General features: G+C 43.0%; 2 protein-coding genes across 2 annotated transcripts; one reads left to right on the top strand and one right to left on the bottom strand.

Annotated features, from left to right (window-relative positions):
* Positions 1-15: 15 nt before the first annotated feature.
* LOC139546422 (ras-related protein Rab-20-like) lies at positions 16-11,587 on the bottom strand. The gene is made up of 2 exons (XM_071354792.1): positions 11,048-11,587; positions 16-1,173 (listed from the first exon to the last, which is right to left on the bottom strand). Exons 1-2 carry the CDS (start codon positions 11,313-11,315, stop codon positions 581-583), a joined length of 861 nt encoding a protein of 286 aa, XP_071210893.1. The 5' UTR covers positions 11,316-11,587; the 3' UTR covers positions 16-580.
* A 2,817-nt stretch (positions 11,588-14,404) lies between these two features.
* LOC139546420 (ATP-dependent (S)-NAD(P)H-hydrate dehydratase-like) lies at positions 14,405-23,057 on the top strand. Its single transcript, XM_071354788.1, has 11 exons — positions 14,405-15,851; positions 19,750-20,208; positions 20,419-20,566; positions 20,734-20,779; positions 20,874-20,962; positions 21,056-21,164; positions 21,258-21,308; positions 21,398-21,502; positions 21,587-21,707; positions 21,815-21,935; positions 22,100-23,057. Exons 1-11 carry the CDS (start codon positions 15,368-15,370, stop codon positions 22,248-22,250), a joined length of 1,884 nt encoding a protein of 627 aa, XP_071210889.1. The 5' UTR covers positions 14,405-15,367; the 3' UTR covers positions 22,251-23,057.
* Positions 23,058-23,143: the final 86 nt, after the last annotated feature.

Raw genomic sequence — 23,143 nt, 5'->3', positions numbered from 1 at the left:
CAAACTACATCACGATTTCAAAATGAGAATCTTTATTATGGTATCATCTTTGAAAATATCAAGCACGTTTAAAATGTGTCTTACATATAATGCACATTGTCCAGTGTAGATTAGGTGCAGATGAAATGTAAAAAAGGATGTAATAAAATAAAACATGTAACAGAACGTACCAATGCAAACAAAGCTGATTGTTAAACAAACATTTAAAAACATCCTTACAATAAGATTAATTTCACAATTCAGTGTGCCCACCCTGGTAGTCAAACAATTCATGCTGTTGAACAAAAAAGGCATGTGACATTCTCATTCAAGAAAATAATAATCTGTGATTGATTTCTAAACAGTCCATTTACAAACTACACACCATTTTGGCCAGAAGTCAATTACATGCACATCAGAGCCTCAGAAATCCAAGAACTCCTTACTCCATAACAATCCTCGGCATCTCATTGGAAGAATAATGATTGAAAGTATGTGTATCAAATCGGTCAACGCTGACAAATCTTAGAATCTCTTGGGAGAGCAACATGGAGATGGCATGAAAACTCCTCTTTACGAACAGTCTAAAACTCGGTAGTCCCTAGCAGCAGGCGGCCCTGGGCCGTTTCCCTGCCCCGCTGCACTCATCCAGGTCCACGGTGGGTGATCCCTCTCTCTCAGTCCTCTTCCTGATGATGGAGGGCAGCACCATGTCAAACAGAGCCTCAAACAGAGGGTCCACGTTATAGCCAGTCTTGGCACTGGTCTCAAAGCACATCTTCTCAGCAGGCAGGCTGTTCGTCTCCTCCATACCCTTGTATCTCAGGATCCTCCCATACAACGCCACTGCATCCTCCCGGCTCACCTGCTTGTTGACCGACACCCCTGACAGGGAGACGGGAGAGGCTGGAGGGGTGGGGCAGGCAGAAGGCACCCTGGGCCTCTCCCCGTCCTCCTCTCTCTGGTCCTCGGTCAGGCCGTCTTGGGTGGCTCCCAGCTGTGCCTGGAGGTCTGTGAGGTCGGCCTTGTTGCCCACGATGGCGTAGATGCAGTCATGATTGGCAGTGTCAGTGAGGGACAGGAAGCGCTCCTCCAGCTCAGCCAGACTCTGCCAGTTGGTCACATCGTAGGTGAGGATGACAGCAGCAGCACCCCGGCAGTACATGGAGCCCAGCCCGTGGAACTGCTCCCGACCTGGGGGACACACCGGAAAGAATGATCAGAACACGTTAAGCACATAGGAGAGTAGTTGCATACACAAGAGTCAAAATATATTCATGATTGTGTTCTTATATAGACCAATGAATGTCAAGTAAAAGGCAAAAACGACCACAGACAAATTCACAAGCTTAATATAATGGGCTTCCAAACTACAGGTAGCCAAGAGAGAGCGAGAGAGAGAATAGCTGAAAAACAAAAGCAACCATTGTAGAAATATGCAAGAGCTCTTCAGTGTGTGTTTGTTTAAGTAAAGCGATTTTATCTTGGAGACTTTGTTCTGAACACTCCACGGTCACAGCCAAAATATGTGCAAAAATCCAGGGAACCTTTGAACAAGGTCCAAATTAAATGTTTCACAGGTTGTAAGATACAGTATGTACAGTAATTAAACCTTAGGCCTGAGTATCCAGGAGTAGCCTGCCTGACATAAAAACCCACCAAATAAGGAGAGCCAACTGAGCTGAAATCGAGTATGCTGACAGACATATCCCTAGGATCAACCGAGTTAGGGGAGGGGAAGATTGTTGTTTGAAAGAACTTTCTCCAGGGTAAAAAGTCAGTGCGGGGCAGTGGGGCTAGGGTCCTATTCTGCCCAGAAACAGACAGTATGAAGCAGGGTAAAAGACGATACATCTGCTGGGAGGAGGGCCTGTCAGGATGACAAGTGCTGATCATGGACACACTAAACCACACCCCTCCCCCCCTTGGTGTGTCTGTACAGCATGAGTCAACACTGCAGGGTTATATTAGGTCCAGTGAGTAGGTTATGGGTGAGTGGGCGGTTGAATCATATGCCGTCACCATGACCCGCTACACAGTCACCTCCCTGTCATGTGACTGAGCAGCCGCCGGCAACTGGCTGTGTAACTTCTACAGGAAGTTGAACTATGTAAAGGTGTAAATTTCCAGGATTGTAATTGTCGGTTTATTATAAATACTACTATAACCTAACGTAGCTTGAAAGAAATGCCTGAAACTAGATCCCCCACATTCTGGTCTTGATAACAAAAAAATGATAATAGGCGGCGGAGCATATTCTCTTCAGCACTGCTCAACCAATCCTGAAAACCGTAACGTCCAGTTGTTTACGAGCCCACTGAGGCTACTGCCACCTGAAGAAGTGATGTTGAATGGCATAGAATTCTACGTCAGGCAGAAATGAGTGTTTGGGTCAGGAAAGTTTCCTCTCAAGTTTCCTCTCATGACCTCTACTAGCCAGAATGCGGTTACATTCAGGTATTGTTTACATAGTGCATGTGATGCACTGAGTCAACAGGTAGAAAAGACAAGCGACAGAACCTACCGGCACAGCAAAAAGTTAGGTAAACACTTTCCTGTGGATACGCCAGCTCCACCTCCTACCGTCAAAAGGCCCAACAGCATGTACAGGTAAAATGTTGGTGTGGACACTATATAAATAATTACATTGAATATGTATTGTACTTACCTGCAGTATAGTATGATTGCTATTCATGTGTGCATGGTTATTGGCATTGACCGTGGCCTTTTCCCTTTGATGAGGTCATCACCCAGAGTCGTATCTGTACAAGGCGACTATCACACGTTGATTGGGCTGTATCGCTTTGCTGCATTTGTACACCTTTTATTTCTTAGGTTGAAAATAAAGGAAAGTAATATAGAAATGCGTGTGGGCATTCCTTGTCAAGTTACTACAAGTGTAAATATAATTGTATTAAACATTCTGCCTTGTAGAGACTATGGAGCCCTCTACAGCGACTTCTTTCAGACTGATATCCATGGAGTAACCATGGTAACAGTCTCATGTTTAGGCAACCACATCCTTTGGTTGAAGTGAGACTGAATGTGTGGACAAGTGTACGTGTGAGTAGTAGGTGTTTGGGAGTATGCGTTCGTTTTTACATTTGTACTGTTGGCTATACTAAAAAGCTAACCCTCCCCAAGCGTTATAACATGAGTCCGCTGTAAAAAAAAAAAAAGTCACAGTAGGAACACCCATTGGGTACACAGAAGGAACCAATCTTGTGATGCCACCCTTTCATTTGTTTGGTTTGTGATATCATAGACTTGGCTGACATTCATTCATTGTTTTCAATGATTGCAGAATCAAAGCTGTTTCACCAGTCTGGGTATACCATGCTGTACGGAATTCACACACCGCTCTAGAATGTAGTGAAATGCAGGTAAATTCAAGAGCATGCTACTAAATTAATGTCTGAATCTATTTCTTAGCCTATATTATGAATCACATACAATTAATCATTAGACTGTACAAAAGTGTTGATTAAATAAGGGCATTAGTTTGTTGTGATCATTACTAGTTTAGACTACACAGCTCTTGGTTGTGTCTCCTCATATTTCAGCGTTGGTAACATTGAGGTATTTCCACACTTTGGACCAATCAAAATCAACTTGATACACAAGAAATTCACAATGAAAACTGAAACAAATGTCAGGGAGAGTAGATATTGAAATTCAGTCTTAGTTTGTGTGTGGCCGATACCGATTATTGGAGGACCAAAAAAGCCGATACGGGCCCTCATACCACCCTCATGGAGTCGCTTTCTGACCGTTTGAGCAGACACATGCACATTTGTGGCCTGCTGGAGGTCATTTTGCAGGGCTCTAGCAGTGCTCCTCCTTGCACAAAGGCGTAGGTAGCGGTCCTGCTGCTGGGTTGTTGCCCTCCTACGGCCTCCTCCACGTCTCCTGATGTACTGGCATGTCTCCTGGTAGCGCCTCCATGCTCTGGACACTACGCTGACATACACAGCAAACCTTCTTGCCACAGCTCGCATTGATGTGCCATCCTGGATGAGCTGCACTACCTGAGCCACTTGTGTGGGTTGTAGACTCCGTCTCATGCTACCACTAGAGTGAAAGCACCGCCAGCATTCAAAAGTGACCAAAACATCAGCCAGGAAGCATAGGAACTGAGAAGTGGTCTGTGGTCACCACCTGCAGAACTACTCCTTTATTGGGGGTGTCTTGCTAATTGCCTATAATTTCCACCTGTTGTCTATTCCATTTGCACAACAGCATGTGAAATGTATTGTCAATCAGTGTTGCTTCCTAAGTGGACAGTTTGATTTCACAGAAGTGTGATTGACTTGGAGTTACATTGTGTTGTTTAAGTGTTCCCTTTATTTTTTTGAGCAGTATATATATATATAAAATAAATAAAAATCTGCAAAATCGGAGTCCACAATTACCGATTGTTATGAAAACTTGAAATCGGCCCTAATTAAAAATCGGCCATTCCGATTAAAATCGGTCGACCTCATTCATATATATATATATATGAATATTTTAGAGGTCGACCGATATATTAGAGGTCAACCGATTAATTTTTGTGTGTATATATACACACAAAAAGAAACGTCCTCACACTGTCAACTGTGTTTATTTTCAGCAAACTTAACATGTGTAAATATTTGTATGAACATTACAAGATTCAATAACTGACAAACTGAACAAGTTCCCTGTGTCCCTGAACAAAGGGGTGGGGTCAAAATCAAAAGTAACATTGAGTTCAGGGGTGGCCACCAGCTGCATTAAGTACTGCAGTGCATCGCCTCATGTACTGCACCAGATTTGCCAGTTCTTGCTGTGAGATGTTAACCCACTCTTCCACCAAGGCACCTGCAAGTTCCCAGACATTTCTGGGGGGGGGGGGGGGGGTGGCCCTGGCCATCACCATCCGATCCAACAGGTCCCAGGCATGCTCAATGGGATTGAGATCCAGGCTCTTCGCTGGCCTTGGTAGAACACTGACATTCCTGTCTTGCAGGAAATCATGTACAGAACGAGCAGTATGGCTGGTGGCATTGTCATGCTGGAGGGTCATGTCAGGATGAGCCTGCAGGAAGGGTACCACATGAGGGAGGAGAATGTCTTCCCTGTAACGCACAGCATTGAGATTGCCTGCAATGACAAGCTCATTCCGATGATGCTGTGACACACCGCCACAGACCATGACAGACCCTCCAAATCGATCCCGCTCCAGAGTACAGGCCTCGGTGTAATGCTCATTCCTTTGATGATAAACGCGAATCCGACCATCACCCCTGGTGAGACAAAACCGAGACTCATCAGTGAAGAGCACTTTTTGCCAGTCAGGTCTGGTCCAGCAATGGTGGGTTTGTGTCCATAGGCGATGTTGTTGCCGGTGATGTCTGATGAGGACCTGCCTTACAACAGGCCTACAAGCCCTCAGTCCAGCCTCTCTCAGATGATTGTGGACAGTCTGGGCACTGGAGGAATTATGCATTCCTGGTGTAACTCGGGCAGTTGTTGCCATCCTGTACTGTAGAAAGGCCTCTTTAGTGTGCTAAGTTTTCATAACTGTGACCTTAATTGCCTACCATCTGTAAGCTGTTAGTGTCTTTAGGACCATTCCACATGTGTATGTTCATTAATTGTTTATGGTTCATTGAACAAGCATGGTAAACAGTGTTTAAACCCTTTACAATGAAGATCAGTTTTGGAACACTAAGCCCTTGACTGCCTTCACCAGGTGGCTGTGTTACAAGTGGTTTGCTTTTGACAATAAGTCACTTGACTACAGCCATCTAGTTTTGAACCAAGAAGAAGACAAGGAGTAGGCAAGAAGGAGTCGACCGGGATGGGCGAGAGGAATGTCCAGTTGGCCCGAAAAGCATGGTAAATTAACATTACTGAGTGTCAAGCCAGCTAGCTTGGCTACAACGGATAAAGTCGAGTTGGCTATCTAGCAGCGTTTTACAGCCATATCGGTTTTACTCTATTTTGTTTTCCACAGATTTTATTTAGAAATAGCACATTATCACACACAAACCTGCAGCCACTAGCTAGCTTGCCAGTTGACTTTCTGACCATGGAGCCGTGACAGTTCGATTAAGCAGCGACCACTTTGTGACCATAACAACATTCTATATTCACTATAACCATGCTACATTTTGAGTAAAACTTCAGTATCGTTTGAACTATACTGAACAAAAATAAATGCAACATGTAGTGTGGGTCGCATGTTTCATGAACTGAAAAAAAAAAGATCTCAAAAAAGTTCCATTAGCAAAAACGTTATGCTCAAATTTGTTTACGTCCCTGTTAGTGAGCATTTCTCCATTGTCAAGATTATCCATCTGTTGTTTTAGAGAATTTGGGAGTAGTATTTCTGTCTGTAATAAAGCCCTTTTGAGGGGAAACTGGGCCTGGCTCCCCAGTGGGTGGGCCTGGCTGCCCAGTACACCCCTGCCCAGTCATGTGAAATCGATAGATTAGGGCCTAATGAGCTTATTTCAATTGACCAATTTCCTTAAATGAACTAACTCAGCAAAAACTTTGAAATTGTTTGCGAGATAGATGATAGTCCAAACACTATTGTATTTCTGATGCAATTCTCTATTGCATGAACATATCTCCATAAACATTGAATGAAATAAGCATTTTATGGTTGAACACCCTACGTGGGCAGAGATTTGAGGATTTGGGTGAAGTTACAACATCTGAGCCCTACTATTTTCTGTCAATCATCCACTCCCAAACAGTTTATGCCTTAATTGCACAATCATATAACTAGATCAACTTCCTATTTTAACCTCATGTGGACATAGCACTGTGACTGAGTCAGAAAGCGAAGCCCTTTACTGTAACCCTAACCCAGTGAGTGACTAAAGACAACAGCATCCTGCAGAGAGGTCATGGGGATATGGAGCAGGGACGGAAAATAGTGTTTATGTGCCTAAGTGGTTTTTCTACCTTTCTAAACCAACATCACAGACAGTCACTTGACTGGAGTTAGGCCTAAACCCCATACGACAATGCTGTGAAAGTAAATTAAACACACTCATTTGAGCATTTTGTCACCAGTTTCTTGCGGTAAGTTGACCAAAATCATGTTGCTAATAGTCATTATATCCCATTGTAGTCTCATATGACCAAGTCACCTTTCTTTTATCTGCCGTGAATGATAAGTGCACAAGTCTACTTTTAGAGTTATTATCAAAATTCGTAAGAATTACAAAGTGAAAATGGATTCAAAATGGTCAACCTCTGCTGGTGATTTGCAGAATGTGCATTGATACAAGTAAAAAGAGGCCTGTGATTGGTTACATTGCCTACTGTGACAATTTCTCTGTATAAAATGGGCCATAACTTCAAAAAGTAGCAGAGATCCCACTTCGGAACATTGATATGCCCATAGAGTATATTATGTTCAACAGTATCATGAAACTTTTGCAGAATCAAAACTGTTCTCAATATTCATAAATTAATGCAAAATCAAATATTACTTAAATCAAAATACTACTCATATTACAGAGCAAGCGGTAAAGCGTCATATGACACCAATTCAGGCTTTGTGGCACTTACAGATGAAACACTACGGAGTCTTAAAGGAGGCTTGGGTAAGCCCAAAATGTTATAAATTTGCCAAATAATTTCTCAATTATAGATTTAGATATAAATGTCAAATATAAGTCAAGAATCCTTCCTACAAAAAGGACCATTCTAAGGATTACTTTTCTATAAATTCTCCCAAATCATGGTCTATTTTTGTCTAGAGTTCGTAAGGAAATCGCTAAATAGAAGTTCACTGACTCTTGGTAAATATGGACCCAGGATGGTCAAAATGTAGGTCATATATCTGGACGTCATATCTAACCGGTTACTATAGAATATCAGAAAGTGCCAATTTGATACAGATGACCAAACCAATTCCTGTCATTTTTTCCAGGTTACAACCTATGATGAGAGCCTGGGGGCTTTCAAAAACACTGAATGTAGAGTTCAGGCCTGTGTCTTTCTGAAAAATTTCAGGTCTAAACAACCAAAACCTCATTCAATGAAACTCTGGTGAATTCAATATCGTAATTAAGTCACGATTGCATAATGCATTACGTGCACCACCTCTAGACTTGTGCAACTGTGATTGGGTAACCCTGAGATGGCAGTCTATGATTGGGTAACACAGGAATAAACCGATTGTCATCATTACAAAATGTTGACTTGATTTGTTGCATTTTGTCTCTTTATAATCAACTGGTCCTTGATTTTGTACATTTGGTAAAAATCATTCAAATTCAACAGTGTTGGCTGTTGGGTAATGCCCCCAGCCTTTCCAGAAGATGCCGACCCTACCATTACGCTTGTTTACACTGAGGTCGGAAGGTAAACATGGTTAACCTACATTAAGACACCGTGGATGCAATGATGGGATATGCCACTGTACTACAAATTTGACCTTTATCCACACTGCTCTATCGAGTAGATTAAAATAGTTCCAGTTTTCCATGAAAACTGCCTTTTTGTCCTCATGCGAGGCAGTAGTAGGCATATCAGCCATTAGGAAATGACACATCACGTTCAACAACAAAAAGGAGCTGATTGGCTGACACTGACTATTCCAAAATGGCTGCGGTGGCTACTGCTAGCTACTCTATGTATACACACACAAAAGTAGGGACACCCCTTCAAATTAGTTGAGTCGGCCATTTCAGGCACACCTTTTGCTGACAGGTGTATAAGATCGAGCACAAAGCCATGCAATCTCCATAGACAAACATTTCACAGTAGAATTGCCTTACTGAAGAGCTCAGACTTTCAACGTGGCACAGTCATAGGATGTCACCTTCCCAACAAGTCAGATCGTTGCCCTGCTAGAGCTGCCCCGGGCAACTGTAATTGCTGTTATTGTGAAGTGGAAACATTCAGGAGCAACAACGGCTCAGCCGCGAAGTGGTAGGCCACACAAGCTCACAGAACAGGACCACAGAGTGCTGATGCGTGTAGAGCCTAAAAATCATCTGTCCTCGGTTTCAACACTCACTACCGAGTTCCAAAGTGCCTCGAAGCAACGTCAGCACAATAACTGTTTGTCAGGAGCTTCATGAAATGGGTTTCCATGGCCAAGCAGCCACACACAAGCCTAAGATCACCATGCGCAAAGCCAATTGTCGGCTGGAGTGGTGTAAAGCGTGCCGCCATTGGACTCTGGAGCAGTGGAAACACGTTCTCTGGAGTGATGAATCCCACTTCACCATCTGGCAGTCCGACAGACGAATCTGGGTTTGGCAGATGCCAGGAGTAAGCTACCTGCCTGAATGCAGTGTCAACTGTAATGTTTGGTGGAGGAGGAATAATGGTCTGGGGCTATTTTACATGGTTCAGGCTAGGCCCCTTAGTTCCAGAAGGGAAATCTTGACACTACAGCATACAATGACCTAGACGATTCTGTGCTTCCAACTTTGTGGCAACAGTTTGGGGAAAGTACTTTCCTGTTTCAGCATGACAATTCCCCCTTTGCACAAAGCAAGACCGATACAGAAATGGTTTGATGAGATCGGTGTAGAAGAACTTGACTGACCTGCACAGAGCCCTGACCTCAACCCCATCGGGATGAATTGGAACGCCGACTGCGAGCCATGTCTAATCGCCCAACATCAGTGCCCAACCTTACTAATGCTGTTGTGGCTGAATAGAAGCAAGTACCCATAAAAATGTTCCAACATCTAGTGGAAAGCCTAGGGGGGAACAAACTCCATATTAATGTCAATGATTTTGGATTGAGATGTTTGACGAGCAGGTGTCCACATACTTTTGGTCATGTCTTGTAGCATGATGACGAAAAGGGCAGTTCTCCTTTAAAACAAACAGTAGTTCAAATCTTCTCTATGCATCAGTACGGATAACTAACATGGAGTACAGTGGCATATCCCGTCGCTGCATTGAGGTAGGTTTTCCAACCCATATCTCGCTCTGGCACCACAGTGTCTTAATGTAACCATGACTGCCATCTGACCCTAGTGTAGCTCAGTGTAAACAAGCGTAATGGTAGGGTCGGTATCTTACATTTACATTTACGTCATTTAGCAGACGCTCTTATCCAGAGCGACTTACAAGTTGGTGCATTCACCTTATGATGTCCAGTGGAACAACCACTTTACAATAGTGCATCTAACTCTAAGGGGGGGGGGGGGGGGTTAGAAGGATTACTTTATCCTATCCTAGGTATTCCTTAAAGAGGTGGGGTTTCAGGTGTCTCCGGAAGGTGGTGATTGATTCCGCTGACCTGGCGTCGTGGGGGATCTTCTGGCAACCCCCAGCCCAATGCCTAACACCAGATCTTGAATGATATATATAGCCTAACCTTTCATGAATGTAGCAATATAAAATGTAATGTTACTGTCCCTGAGCATCATAACGTTTTAGTACTATATAAAATCATGTGCTATAACCTCATCCACATTGCCAACTACAACATGATATGGGTTTTGGGGAATGAATGAATTAGCCATGATTTCAAGGCAATTTTATTGACTCTGCACAATATGATCTAGTCAAAACGTAGTAGGCATCGACTTGTCTGACATTGTGATTCTTGTTCAGTAGTTTATTTAAACTGGTAAACCAGATCACTAATCTAACACTCAGTCATGAAAGGAGCTGTGCAGGCCAAACAACCCTTAGGTGGTGTAGTCACATGCTCTCCACAAGTCAACACTGGAAATCAACAACAGAGCTGACCATTGTAAAGAGCCTACGGGGCTCCCAAGTGGCACAGCGCTCTAAGACACTGCATCTCAGTGGTAGAGAGGAGTCACTACAGACCCTAGTTCGATTCCAGGCTGTATCACAACCGGCCGTGATTGGGAGTCCCATAGGGCGGCAAACAATTGGCCCAGCGTCGTACGTGTTTGGCTGGGATAGCAGTCATTGTAAATAAGAATGTGTTCTTAACTGACTTGCCTAATTATATTAAATAATGTCAGGCTACACTGATTTTTAAACGTGTAGAGGTTCTTTAAAACAGGCGGTGGAGATCAAACATTGAGGAAACTAAAGTCTAAGACTTACTAAACGTAAAAAAAGTCAATATTGAACACCTTACCAGCAGTGTCCCAAATGGAGATATTGTAGGGTCCCCATTGTTTGAGGAAAAACGCCCCTCCGACGGTGCTGATGGTGTCTTTAAATTTCTTCTCCGTGTACCTGTGAAGCAGCGAGGTCTTCCCAACGTTCATGTCGCCCAGAATGACAACTTTGACGTCGGGCTTCCTCATCTTGGAAAGTTCGGGCATGGTTCTTGACCCGCGCCGCTTGGCAATCCTCCTCAGCGGTCTAGCAGAGACACACTCAATGCTGTACTTTACTTTCATTTAAAAGCACTAGTTTACAGATAAAGTGCACGTTGTCATTTTGACATCAACCGATAAAACCCACCGAAATCGTCCTGGGTGTTCGATATAATTCAAGCGATTAAACAATCAACATCTCGATATAACAAACAAGTCAAGTTAGACGACCACAGCTCTTCCCTCTCTCTCGTCCACTTGTTGAAAGTGAACTTCAACAATTGTGATGAAACCGGACGTTGATTTAAAAGCTTGAAGGGTCATGGCTAGAAGGGATCCAGCTTCTGTCAAATTGATGTCAGATTAAATTTTTACATAGAAGATTAGGAGAATTTACGCAGCAGGTGATGAGAATTAACGTACCAGGTTAAGAGAATCAGGTTACGGAGGGTCATGGATAGGGTCATGGATAGAAGGGATCCAGATTTAGTCAAATTAACATCAGATTTTACTTTTCATAGCAGGTTAGGAGAACTTAAAGGGAAACTCCACCGAAAAACTATATTTTGGTATTTGTTTCATTTGTCCATTGATATGTAACTTTCAAAATACAGAAATCATCCCAGTATGATTCATTTTGCATCATATGATGCTTTTTCGTTGGAGTTTCTTTTAAGCATGGAGGACCAAAGCTGACTTGATCAGAATTAAATGGATAAATAAATGCACACATAAATAGGTAAATACAGTACCAGTCAAAAGTGTGGACACACCTACACATTCAACGGTTTTTCTTTCTTTAACTATTTTCTACATTGTAGAATAATGGTGAAGACATCAAAACTATGAAATAACACATATGGAATCATGTAGTAACCAAAAAGAAGTGTTAAACAAATTCTTCAAAGTAGCCACCCTTTGCCTTGATGACAGCTTTACACACTCTTGGAATTCTCTCAACCAGCTTCATGAGGAATGTTTTTCCAACAGTCTTTGAAGGAGTTCCCACATATGCTAAGCACTTGTTGGCTACTTTTCCTTCACTCTGCGGTCCAACTCGTCCCAAACCATCCCAATTGGGTTAAGGTCGGGTGATTGTGGGGGCCATGTCTTCTGATGCAGCACTCAATCACTCTCCTTCTTGGTCGTCAAATAGCCCTTACACAGCCTGGAGATGAGTTTGGTCATTGTCCTGTTGAAAAACAAATTAAAGTCCCACTAAGCGCAAACCAGATGAGAATGCGTATCGTTACAGAATGCTGTGGTAGCCATGCTGGTTAAGTGTGCCTTGAATTCTAAATAATTCAAAGACAGTGTCACCAGCAAAGCATCCCCACACCAACACACCTCCTCCTCCATTCTTCACGTGAGAACCACACATGCAGAGATCAAAAATCTCACATTTGGACTCATCAGACCAAAGGACAGATTTCCACCGGTCTAATGTCTAATGCTCGTGTTTCTTGGCCCAAGCAAGTCTCTTCTTATTATTGTTGTCCTTTAGTAGTGGTTTCTTTGCAGCAATTTGACTATGAAGGCCTGATTCACACAGTCTCCTCTGAACAGTTGATGTTGAAATGTGTCTGTTACTTGAACTCCGTGAAGGATTTATTTGGGCTGCAATCCGAGGTGCAATTAACTCTAATGAACTTATTCTCTTCAGCAGAAGTAACTCTGGGTCTTCCTTTCCTGTGGTGGTGCTCATGAGAGCCAGTTTCATCATGGAGACAGTTTTGGCGACTGCACTTGAAGAAACGTTAAAAGTTCTTGAAATGTTCCGCAATGACAGACCTTCATGTCTTAAAGTAATCATGGACTGTAGTTTCTCTTTGCTTATTTGAGCTGTTCTTGCTATATGTACTTGGTCTTTTACCAAATAGGGCTATCTTCTGTATACCACCACTACCTTGTCACAACACAACTGATTGGCTCAAATGCATTAAGAAGTTACACAAATTAACTTTTAACAAGGCACGCCTGTTAATTGAAATGCATTCCAGGTGACTACCTCATGAATCTGGTTGAGACAATGCCAAGAGTGTCAAAAGCCAAAAGCTGTCATCAAGGCAAAGGGTGGCTACTTTGATGAATCTCAAATCTAAAATATATTTTGATTTGTTTATAACACTTTTTTGATTCCATGTGTTATTTCATAGTTTTGATATCTTCACTATTATTCTGCAATGTAGAAAATAGTAAAAATAAAGAAAACCCCTGGAATCAGTTGGTGTGTCCAAACTTTTGACTGGTACTGTATATTCCCTCTCAGGAGACTGAAAAGATTTGGCATGGGACCCCAGATCCTCAAAAGGTTCTACAGCTGCACCATCGAGAGCATCCTGACTGGTTGCATCACTGCCTGGTATGTCAACTGCTCGGCCTCCGACCGCAAGGCACTACTGAGGGTAGACTGTATGGCTGGGGCCAAGCTTCCTGCCATCCAGGACCTCTATACCAGTCGGTAAAGAGGAAGGCCCTAAAAATTGTCAAAGACTCCAGCCACCCTAGTCATAGACTGTTCTCTCTGCTATCGCACGGCAAGTGGTACCGGAGCGCCAAGTCTAGGTCCAAGATGCTTCTAAACAGCTTCTACCCCCAAGCCATAAGACTCCTGAACATCTAGTCAAATGGCTACCCAGACTATTCACCTTGTCCCCGCTCCCCTCTCCACACCACTACCACTCTACATTGTTATCTATGCATAGAAACTTAAATTATCTCTACCTACATGTACATACTACCTCAACGACAGTGCCCCCGCACATTGACTCTGTACCGGCACCCCCCTGTATATATCTTTTTTTTTTACTGCTGCTCTTTAATTACTTGTTACATTTGATCTCTTATTCCTAACAGTATTTTTTTTTAACTGCGCTGTCGGTTAGGGGCTCATAAGTAAGCATTTCACTGTAAGGTCTACACCTGTTGTATTCGGCGCATGTGACTAATACGATTTGATATTATACTGTATGTTATATAGCTCTGGAGGCCTCTAGTGGCCTTCAGGCCATTTTAGCATGAAAAGTGCCATTGAGGACTTCCACCATTTTAATGTAGTCAACTGGGTGGAATGTCAAACTTTATTGGCTGATCCCTCCTGATAACCCTGTAGGAATCATGTCCAACCGGGTCATCAGGAGGGATCAGCCAATCGTGAAGAAGAAAATTAACTACTTCAAAATGGAGATCGCTGTCATACCTATAATGGCACATATATAAAGATAAGTCCTTTATCTAGCTCTATGCTCCTCTCAACACACTTCCTGATTTTGTTTGGATCTTTTAGCGCCTCTCATCCCAGTGAAGCGTCTATCTATTCTATTTTCAGCAGTAACTCACAATTCGTGTGTAAGTAAGAACTGTTAGTGTGTGCGCGTCACCTCATTACGCTTTACCTACGGCCTCTAATAGGCTCGCAAGAGCATGACCGAATCATGCAAACATGGAACTTGGATATTTGGTTGTCTTTTGCCTCTACTGTTCTACTGTCGATTGCTGTATGAAGGTAGATATACCTATATGAAGGTAGAGTGACAAACAACAAATACTGTACTGCTTAAAAACATTTTTTACGTCGCTGTCACTTTTTATACACCACAATCCCTGACGCGAACTATTTCCTTTAGGACCCAGTGGAGCTCTGCGAGCTAACCCCTGTGATGTAGTACACATGCTGTCCCTGACGGTTGTTTTAGGTCAGTGCTATTCGGAATCCTTGGGACGTCCCTACCTTAAACCCTAACTTAACCATTTTGCATTTCAACTTCAATGGGGGGTAGTGACGTCCCAAGGATCCCAGATATCAAGGACCGTTTGTTTTGCGGTACTCGAGTGTATGGTAGGGGCCCATAATCAGTTTTGCAGACACAAATCTCCATTGTATGACAGTGCATTGTCTGAAAAACAACATCTGGCTGCTGAATGTGCACCATCCATGTCGAGTTAAAATGTTACCTGGACGTTATAGCCTTTCTTAGTCAGGCTCTGAATGTCGAGGTTTGATACAGGTTCCTGCTGCTAGCTAGCTAACGTTAGTCTTGTTCACCAGCTGACTTGCTAACATTTCTTGGTGTTCTGACTGTACTGCATGCTTTAAAAGATAAATTACGCATCAGTTGTTCTCGCACCTGTAAATTATGCTCGCCAATTCAACACGGGGCTTTCTGTGGTCGGATGTCGAAACCAGAACCTTGCTGAATATCTGGGGGGAGCCGGACATCCAGGCGGCGTTGGGCGGAAACTTCCGAAACAGTCATGTCTACCGCGACGTCGCCCGAAGTTTGGGAATTATGGGGTTCGAAAGAACCCCAGAGCAGTGTAGGGTGCGAATCAAAAGCCTGAAAAGGCAGTTTATCCTGGCCAAGGAGGGCAACCTGAGGAACAATGGACAATACCACAAAATCTGCAAGTTCTATGATGCCATGGAGAGGATACTAAGCAGCCGTCCCCAGATTGACCCCCAGGAGTTGTTAGACAGTGGGGCCGTGGGGGATGAGACCGAGGAGGAAGTGGACACAGACCCTCCACAGGACCCATACTTGGAGAGCACAGGGGAATGCTCCTACCCAGAGACCCAAGTGAAGCTCGAATACCCTCCCATCCCTGTGACAGTGGGAAATAGTAAGTACCATTAGTATGGCATGTCGTTACATTGTTATTATATGGATTATTTTGCAAATACAGGCCTTTTTTGTGTCACAGGGTTAGATTTTTAAGATACAATGTTAATTTAGATTTATTATTTCACATCCATTAAGTAGAGACTAAAATAACCGTAACTTATTTTTCAGCTTTCAATGTTTCATTTGATTTCCTAAAGCATTTAATGTCTGGATTTCACAGTTTTTGCATGGTTTTTGCCCTGTCTCATACTGACTTTTGCAATTCTGCTATGTATTACACTTACAGAAGTCTTGATAATTAGAAAATATTTAATGCACCTGATTAGAAAAGAGTAAAATGGAAACTATATAAACTCAGCAAAAAAAGAAACGTCCTCTCACTGTCAACTGCGTTTATTTTCAGCAAAGTTAACATGTGTAAATATTTGTATGAACATAACAAGATTCAACAACTGAGACATAAACTAAACAAGTTCCACAGACATGTGACTAACAGAAATGGAATAATGTGTCCCTGAACAAAGGGGGGGTCAAAATCAAAAGTAGCAGTCAGTGTCTGGTGTGTGGCCACCAGCTACATTAAGTACTGCAGTGCATCTCCTCCTCATGGACTGCACCAGATTTGCCAGTTCTTGCTGTGAGATGTTACCTCACTCTTCCAACAAGGCAGCTGCAAGTTCCCGGACATTTCTGGGGAGGAATGGCCCTGGCCCTCACCCTCCGATCCAACAGGTCCCAGACATGCTCAATTGGATTGAGATCCGGGCTCTTCGCTGGCCATGGCAGAACACTGACATTCCGGTCTTGCAGGAAATCACGCACAGAACGAGCAGTATGGCTGGTGGCATTGTCATGCTGGAGGGTCATGTCAAGATGAGCCTGCAGGAGGGGTACCACATGAGGGAGGAGGAGAGGTCTTCCCTGCGTTGAGATTGCCTGCAATGACAACAAGCTCAGGCCGATGATGCTGTGACACACCGCCCCAGACCATGACGGACCCTCCACCTCCAAATCAATCCCGCTCCAGAGTACAGACCTCGGTGTAACGGTCGTTCCTTAGACGATAAACGCGAATCCGACCATCACCCCTGGTGAGACAAAACCAATACTCGTCAGTCAAAATCACTTTTTTGCCAGTCCTGTCTGGTCCGGCGATGGTGGGTTTGTGCCCATAGGCAACGTTGTTGTCGTTGATGTCTGGTGATACCTGTCTGGTGATACCTGTCAGATATACCGATTTGGTGCAGGTGTTGTTACACGTGGTCTGCCACTGCGAGGACGATCAGCTGTCCGTGCTGTCTCCCTGTAGTGCTGTCTTCGGCGTCTCACAGTACGGTTATTGCAATTTATTGCCCTGGCCACATCTGCAGTCCTCATGCCTCCCTGCAGCATGCATAAGGCACGTTCACGCAGATGAGCAGGGACCCTGGGCATCTTTCGTTTGGTGTTTTTCCAGAGTCAGTAGAAAGGCCTCTTTAGTGTCCTAAGTTTTCATAACTGTGACCTTAAGCTGTTAGTGTCTTAACGACCGTTCCACAGGTGTATGTTCATTAATTGTTTATGGTTCATTGAACAAGCAAGGTAAACAGTGTTTAAACCCTTTACAATGAAGAGCTGTGAAGTTATTAGGATTTTTATTAATTATCTTTGATAGACAGGGTCCTGAAAAGGGGACGTCTCTTTTTTGCTGATTTGACATATTAGATGAGCATAAGCCATTTGTTACTTAAAAAAAAAAAAAAAACACTACAGTAGTCTCTAAGTATTGTCATTACATTTACATTTACATTTAAGTCATTTAGCAGACGCTCTTATTACCACCATGACAAGCAAATTACATTATTGTTTTTTTTTAAAGTTTGTGTATTTGGTTATTATGGATATGAATAGAGACAGTGGAGCTCATGGGGGGAGATTCAGAGTTTGATGCCAGGAAATGACAGAAAATAAAGGTAAATATGTTTTGAGATATTGTACGTCATTACCAAATAGGCTATAATTTCATCAAATAATTATTTAGGATACATTGTATGCTTGCTGTTCAACTTCATGCTAGAATCCCTGCTATTTATGACCAAATACTGTAAAAATGTCATTCCCACCACATAATGAACTGTGATGGTAAGGACAATATGGTGGTAATGACAATGTATTAGTCATCTCTCCAAAGTTGTCTCCCACCTTCATGGGTTGAATCCATCTGCCACTGTCTCCCATGTTGTAAGTGATGGACCAACCACACAGTACAGATCCAAGAATAATTCATTTCACAATTCCATTTCAACTGGGCTTTCAGAAGATCACATGGGATTTTTTGTAGGCTGGACATGGGAAAGGTACTGCGTTTGAAATCGGTCCAGCTGTGAAGAGAAGTTGATTCCATGGTGGCAAGAGGAAAGGCCCTTCAGAATGGAAGGGTTCTACGAGGAACTTTCCAACGAGCAGTCAAATGTCACAGAGCAAGAGATTGAGAAAATTGATCTCCTGCTTCCAGATCGTATTGAGACGATCCGTGGAACAATGAAAATACACCAGGTAATATGTATAATGTAAAAATATATAGATTTGTAATTACGAAATGTAGATCAAATTGTAGATTTTCAAGTAATTTAAGTGTTTACTGAAGCTGTTAACAGAATGTGTTAGAGATTTCCTGTATATTCATCAATTTAAGAAATCTTCTATGTTGTTTACAGATCGTCACTGCCATTCCAGGACAAATCACATGGAGAGTTCTAAGTTGTTGGTGCTCAACTCCACATCTGTGATTGTTTTGGCCCACAGACCGTGATAATTCAACAGAGGCAGTCAAAGCACAATCTTCACTTCAACCTGCACAGCACCATAACTATTTCCTAGTGCAAAACTGCCCATTGCAGACATACATGAGAGACTGATTGGAAAGTGGTGTGTTGTGAAAACTCATGAAGACCCTTACCTTGGTATTATACAAGATGTTGATGCAGTGCTCTAGTCAAGACGATGAGTCGTGTGAGAGCAAACTGATTATTTTGGCCAACGAGAGAGGAAATTGTATGGTACCAACCAGAGAATGTGCTTGGGCTTGTCCCTGAACCTCATCCAGTGACAAAATGGCATATGATGCCTGCTGGCGCAGTCTGGGAGGAAATTTGCTCTCTGGTTAAGTAATAGAGAGCATAATCTTGAGTGAGCACATACCTGTCTCATGAGTCTCAATCAATAGACTGCAGCCAGTGAACAACAATTTGTTTAATGTCGACTAGTGTTTAGAACCTTGTAGATGTATTTCTGCCTAATGCTTTGAATCCAACAATTGTTCTAAAATATGCTTTAAGTTCTTGAGGCATGTAACCTTTTGTTTTTTGAGGTTTTGAATGGTGTGTTCTATATCTTCAATAAAATGAAACATGTACAACTGTGACATTCAAAATGTTTAATGGTATTTTTCAGCAGTTTTATATGAAATGTAATTTCCACCACACTGTCATTACCATCACGGTACATCTTTTTTAGGAAAATGTGTATTAAATTACTATTGATGATGATTCCCATATGTGAACCTTTATATGCTTGTTCTTAAGATATTAAGATGTTGATGTGGTAAATGCATGTTTCTGAGTATCATCAAGGCATATATGGACAATTTTATGATGTGGTGGTAATGACATTTCCTCAGGTATTTGTGGAAACCTATAAACAATCTTTATATTCTTAAATAGTTTGGTCTCAGCTACTATTTGATCTTGTTTCCAGATAGAGTGAAGAAAATATTCAGATAGATTTTAAAAAACTGTTTCAAGAGGTTTCATTTTCAAAAACATCCAAAAAGTGCCTGTATATGCAAAATCAACCATATCAAGTATACCGATACTACCACAGTGGCAGCTCTCAAACCTCCATCCACTCCTCAACAGGCACTACAGTCAGACAGATCAGCAGCCAGTCAGCTGGTGGGCCATCCTCCAAACGGCCCAAGAAGCGGCACGCCGACCTGGCCCTGGACAGTGTGACGAAGCGGCTCCTGGAGCAGAGTGCCGAGGCTGAGCAGAGCTTCTACCAGATGGAGGAGCAGCGTCTGCAAGCCGAGGACCGCCGGCGAGAAGCCAAACATGCCCGCGAGCTCCACATGCTCCAGGTGTTGGGACAGATGTTCTCCAGCATCGCCACCAGGAAGCCTGTTGCCACAGCTACCGCAAACACAGCAATGCCACCTGCTCTGAATACCATGGAGTCCACCATACAGCCCGGTGTGCCCATGTCCGCCTCCGGCCAAATGAGGCATGGTCGGTCGAGTCACCGCCAAGTCCGCTCGCCCCAGTCCCAGGCTGAGTGGCCCAGCTACCACAGTCAACAACAGTCCAACGCAGGTTTAGGTATTTGCTTCTCTTACTCAGTTGGCCTGTGTTTAACCAATGGCCAGCTCTGGTGAGACTGCTTGTCGACAAGCAGGTCAAACAGAACTGAATAAGGCTGAAACAGACCCAGAAAGACATCTAGGCTGAACTAAATGCACACACAAGCAGTTAGCGCAGGGAAGTGACAAGTTTTAAGTAAACTCTGAATACTTCTATCTCCTCTTTCAGTCCTTGAGCGTTCCTTCTCCCATGGGACAGCAGCACGCCGAGGAATGGATGATATCCTTCCGCTGGTGAAGAATATAGTCCCTCCGCTGACGTCTAAAAAGCACAAAGGCCAAGATGGGCGGATTGGGATTATTGGGGGATGTCAGGAGTAAGTTATCCAAGTGACCCAGCCCCACCTTTAACTTGGATTTCTAAATGAAGGTTTTCTGGAGTATACCCATATTGTGTGAGGTACCAAAGATATTCTAAAATGTTCTTCTTGTATCCTTCTTTCGTTCCATCCTTCTTTCTGATTATTTTTCTTGTCATGGTAAGGTATACAGGAGCTCCGTACTTTGCTGCTATCTCTGCATTGAAAGTGGTAAGCACAAAGTAGCTTTCTTGGTCCTGTGTAATTTTTTACTCTGGTGGAGACATTGATATGACAACAAAACCTCTGCTGTATCACTTCCCAGGGGGCTGACCTGTCACACGTATTCTGCACTAAAACTGCAGCGACAGTGATCAAATCCTACAGTCCGGAGCTCATAGTTCATCCTGTTCTGTAAGTTCTGTCTAGGAGTGGAAGCCTATTTGTAAGCAGTGTGCATATAATGGATGTCTTTGTTGATGATAACTGTGTTAATATTATCTATAGGGACAGCCCTGATGCAGTGGAGGAGATAGAGAAATGGCTCCCCAGACTCCACTGCCTGGTGGTGGGCCCAGGGCTGGGCAGAGACGAAATGCTGCTGAAAAACGCCAAGGCACATGGGACACTGAACACACACACACACAGTCAATTTTAGTTGACAGTTGACATATTAGCAATGTTTTCATGACTCTTTTTTTCTCTTCAGGAAGTAATTGAGAAGTCCAAAGCAAGAGATATCCCTATAGTTATTGATGCAGTAAGTACTGTACACAAAACATATTTTCACTTTGTTAATAGATTTAGATTTCTTCATAAAGATGTGCAGTGATTGTGTTGCACTAATAGGACGGGCTGTGGCTGGTTGCTCAGCAACCATCAGTCATCCAAGGGTACCAGAAGGGCATCCTCACTCCCAACTACATGGAATTCACCCAGTTGTATGAGGCTATGGTGAGTCTGCCAGTTCAGCTCTGTGTGTGTGTGTGTGTGTGTTGTGTGTTTATCATTATCCTACTGTCTGTCTGTCTTTTTCAGCACCATGAGCCTCTGGATAGCAGTGACCATCAGAGGAGTGCCATGGAGCTCAGTGTTGCCATGGGCAACCTGACTGTGGTGCTCAAGGGGGAAGAAGACCTTATCACTGACGGCAACAAGGGTTAGTGTCTGTCACGCACACACGCACAGCTACACTTAGACTAAATGCTACATTCACACATATTCCTGTAAAGCTCTGACTGTGTCCTGTGTCTCTGTGGCGTCCAGTGATCTTGTGCAGACAGGAGGGCAGCGGGCGTAGGTGTGGGGGACAAGGAGACCTCCTATCTGGCTCTCTGGGAGTGCTGGCACACTGGGCATATACCTCCTCAGCAGACATGACCAAAAGGTACCATATTCATTAACATTATGTGCTTATACACTGACATGGCCAAAATGAATATAGTTCTATGAGAACATTAGAAGGGGCTGCCATTGTTACTTAGTTGGCCTAATTTTACAGTTTATTTGTCATTGCTGTAACTGTAATGTGTTCTCCAATCTCTGCCTCAGTGTGAACCCGTCAGTGGTGGCAGCGTTCGGGGCCTGTTCTCTGACCAGACAGTGTAACAGACAGGCCTTTCACAAACATGGCCGAGCCACCACCACCACAGACATGATCCAGGAGATCAGCTCCGCCTTCAAAAAACTATTTGAGAGCTGAGAACGGTCTACAGGGGCCCAAGATACTCACATACGTACTGTACATACATGCATACATATTGTACATAGACATAACGACACGCTCTTCCATGGGAATCCTGAGAATCCATTCTCTATAATCATTGACATTGGGCCAAAGAGCCCAACTATCAAAGATGTTGTCAAAACTTTTCAGATCTTTTAGCTGTAGCTAGTCTGTACCTCCAGACAGGAAAGCTAAGCCCGGGATTCAATCCGTAATTTCCAATTGAGCCGACGTTGCAGTTTATTTTTACCACGATTGCATTGTTCGAGATCCTGTGATCGTTATTGAATCTCGACCTAAGACTGTTTAATCAACAAGAAATAATACAAGAAGTAGGGCTCCAACATATGAAACCACTTCTAGTCTATTGGTGCTAAATAAACTAGACTTTAATGATTTTTAAATGGATAAAGAAAAGGTGTCTGAAATATTCCCTCTGCTCTGGAGTCTGTTTTATGTTCCTCAAAGTGCCTTGTTGGCTTTTAAAATGTTGACAGCCAGCACTTCAGTATTAAAGGGGCACACAAGGCTGAGCTGAGATTATTATACATCAATATTATTAGACTACCTAACAGACTTCTAACAGTACACATACTGTGTAGCACATTTAATAATACCTGATGATTTACAGCATATAATTCTCTGTGATTTCCTTCCAGACAGTTCATCCTATTCCATCATGACATTCCTATCTTTACTGACAGTGTGGCACCGGTGTGGTCTCCTGTTTTTGTCATAAACATCTTTTACATTGTAAATATTAAAATGTTGATTGAGAGTTCACTTCTTTGTTCTGTCTTCTACCTCCCTCACAGTGTTGCACAGAGTTAGATTATCCAATGTATCAATGATAACTGTCAGCTCAAACA

The sequence above is a fragment of the Salvelinus alpinus genome, chromosome 20 (genome assembly GCF_045679555.1).
Source record: "Salvelinus alpinus chromosome 20, SLU_Salpinus.1, whole genome shotgun sequence".
Classification (NCBI taxonomy): Eukaryota; Metazoa; Chordata; class Actinopteri; order Salmoniformes; family Salmonidae; genus Salvelinus; species Salvelinus alpinus.
Note: the sequence above shows the minus strand (reverse complement) of the source record. Positions and strands in the feature narration are given on the sequence as shown.

Coding starts and splice junctions, on each gene's coding strand:
- LOC139546422 (XM_071354792.1), bottom strand. CDS start 11,315: ATGAAAGTAAAGTACAGCATTGAGTGTGTCTCTGCTAGACCGCTGAGG. Junction 1,174..11,047: donor CTCCATTTGGGACACTGCTG/GTAAGGTGTTCA, acceptor TGTGTCCCCCAG/GTCGGGAGCAGTTCCACGGG.
- LOC139546420 (XM_071354788.1), top strand. CDS start 15,368: ATGCTCGCCAATTCAACACGGGGCTTTCTGTGGTCGGATGTCGAAACC. Junction 15,852..19,749: donor CCCTGTGACAGTGGGAAATA/GTAAGTACCATT, acceptor ACTCCTCAACAG/GCACTACAGTCAGACAGATC. Junction 20,963..21,055: donor CTCATAGTTCATCCTGTTCT/GTAAGTTCTGTC, acceptor TATTATCTATAG/GGACAGCCCTGATGCAGTGG.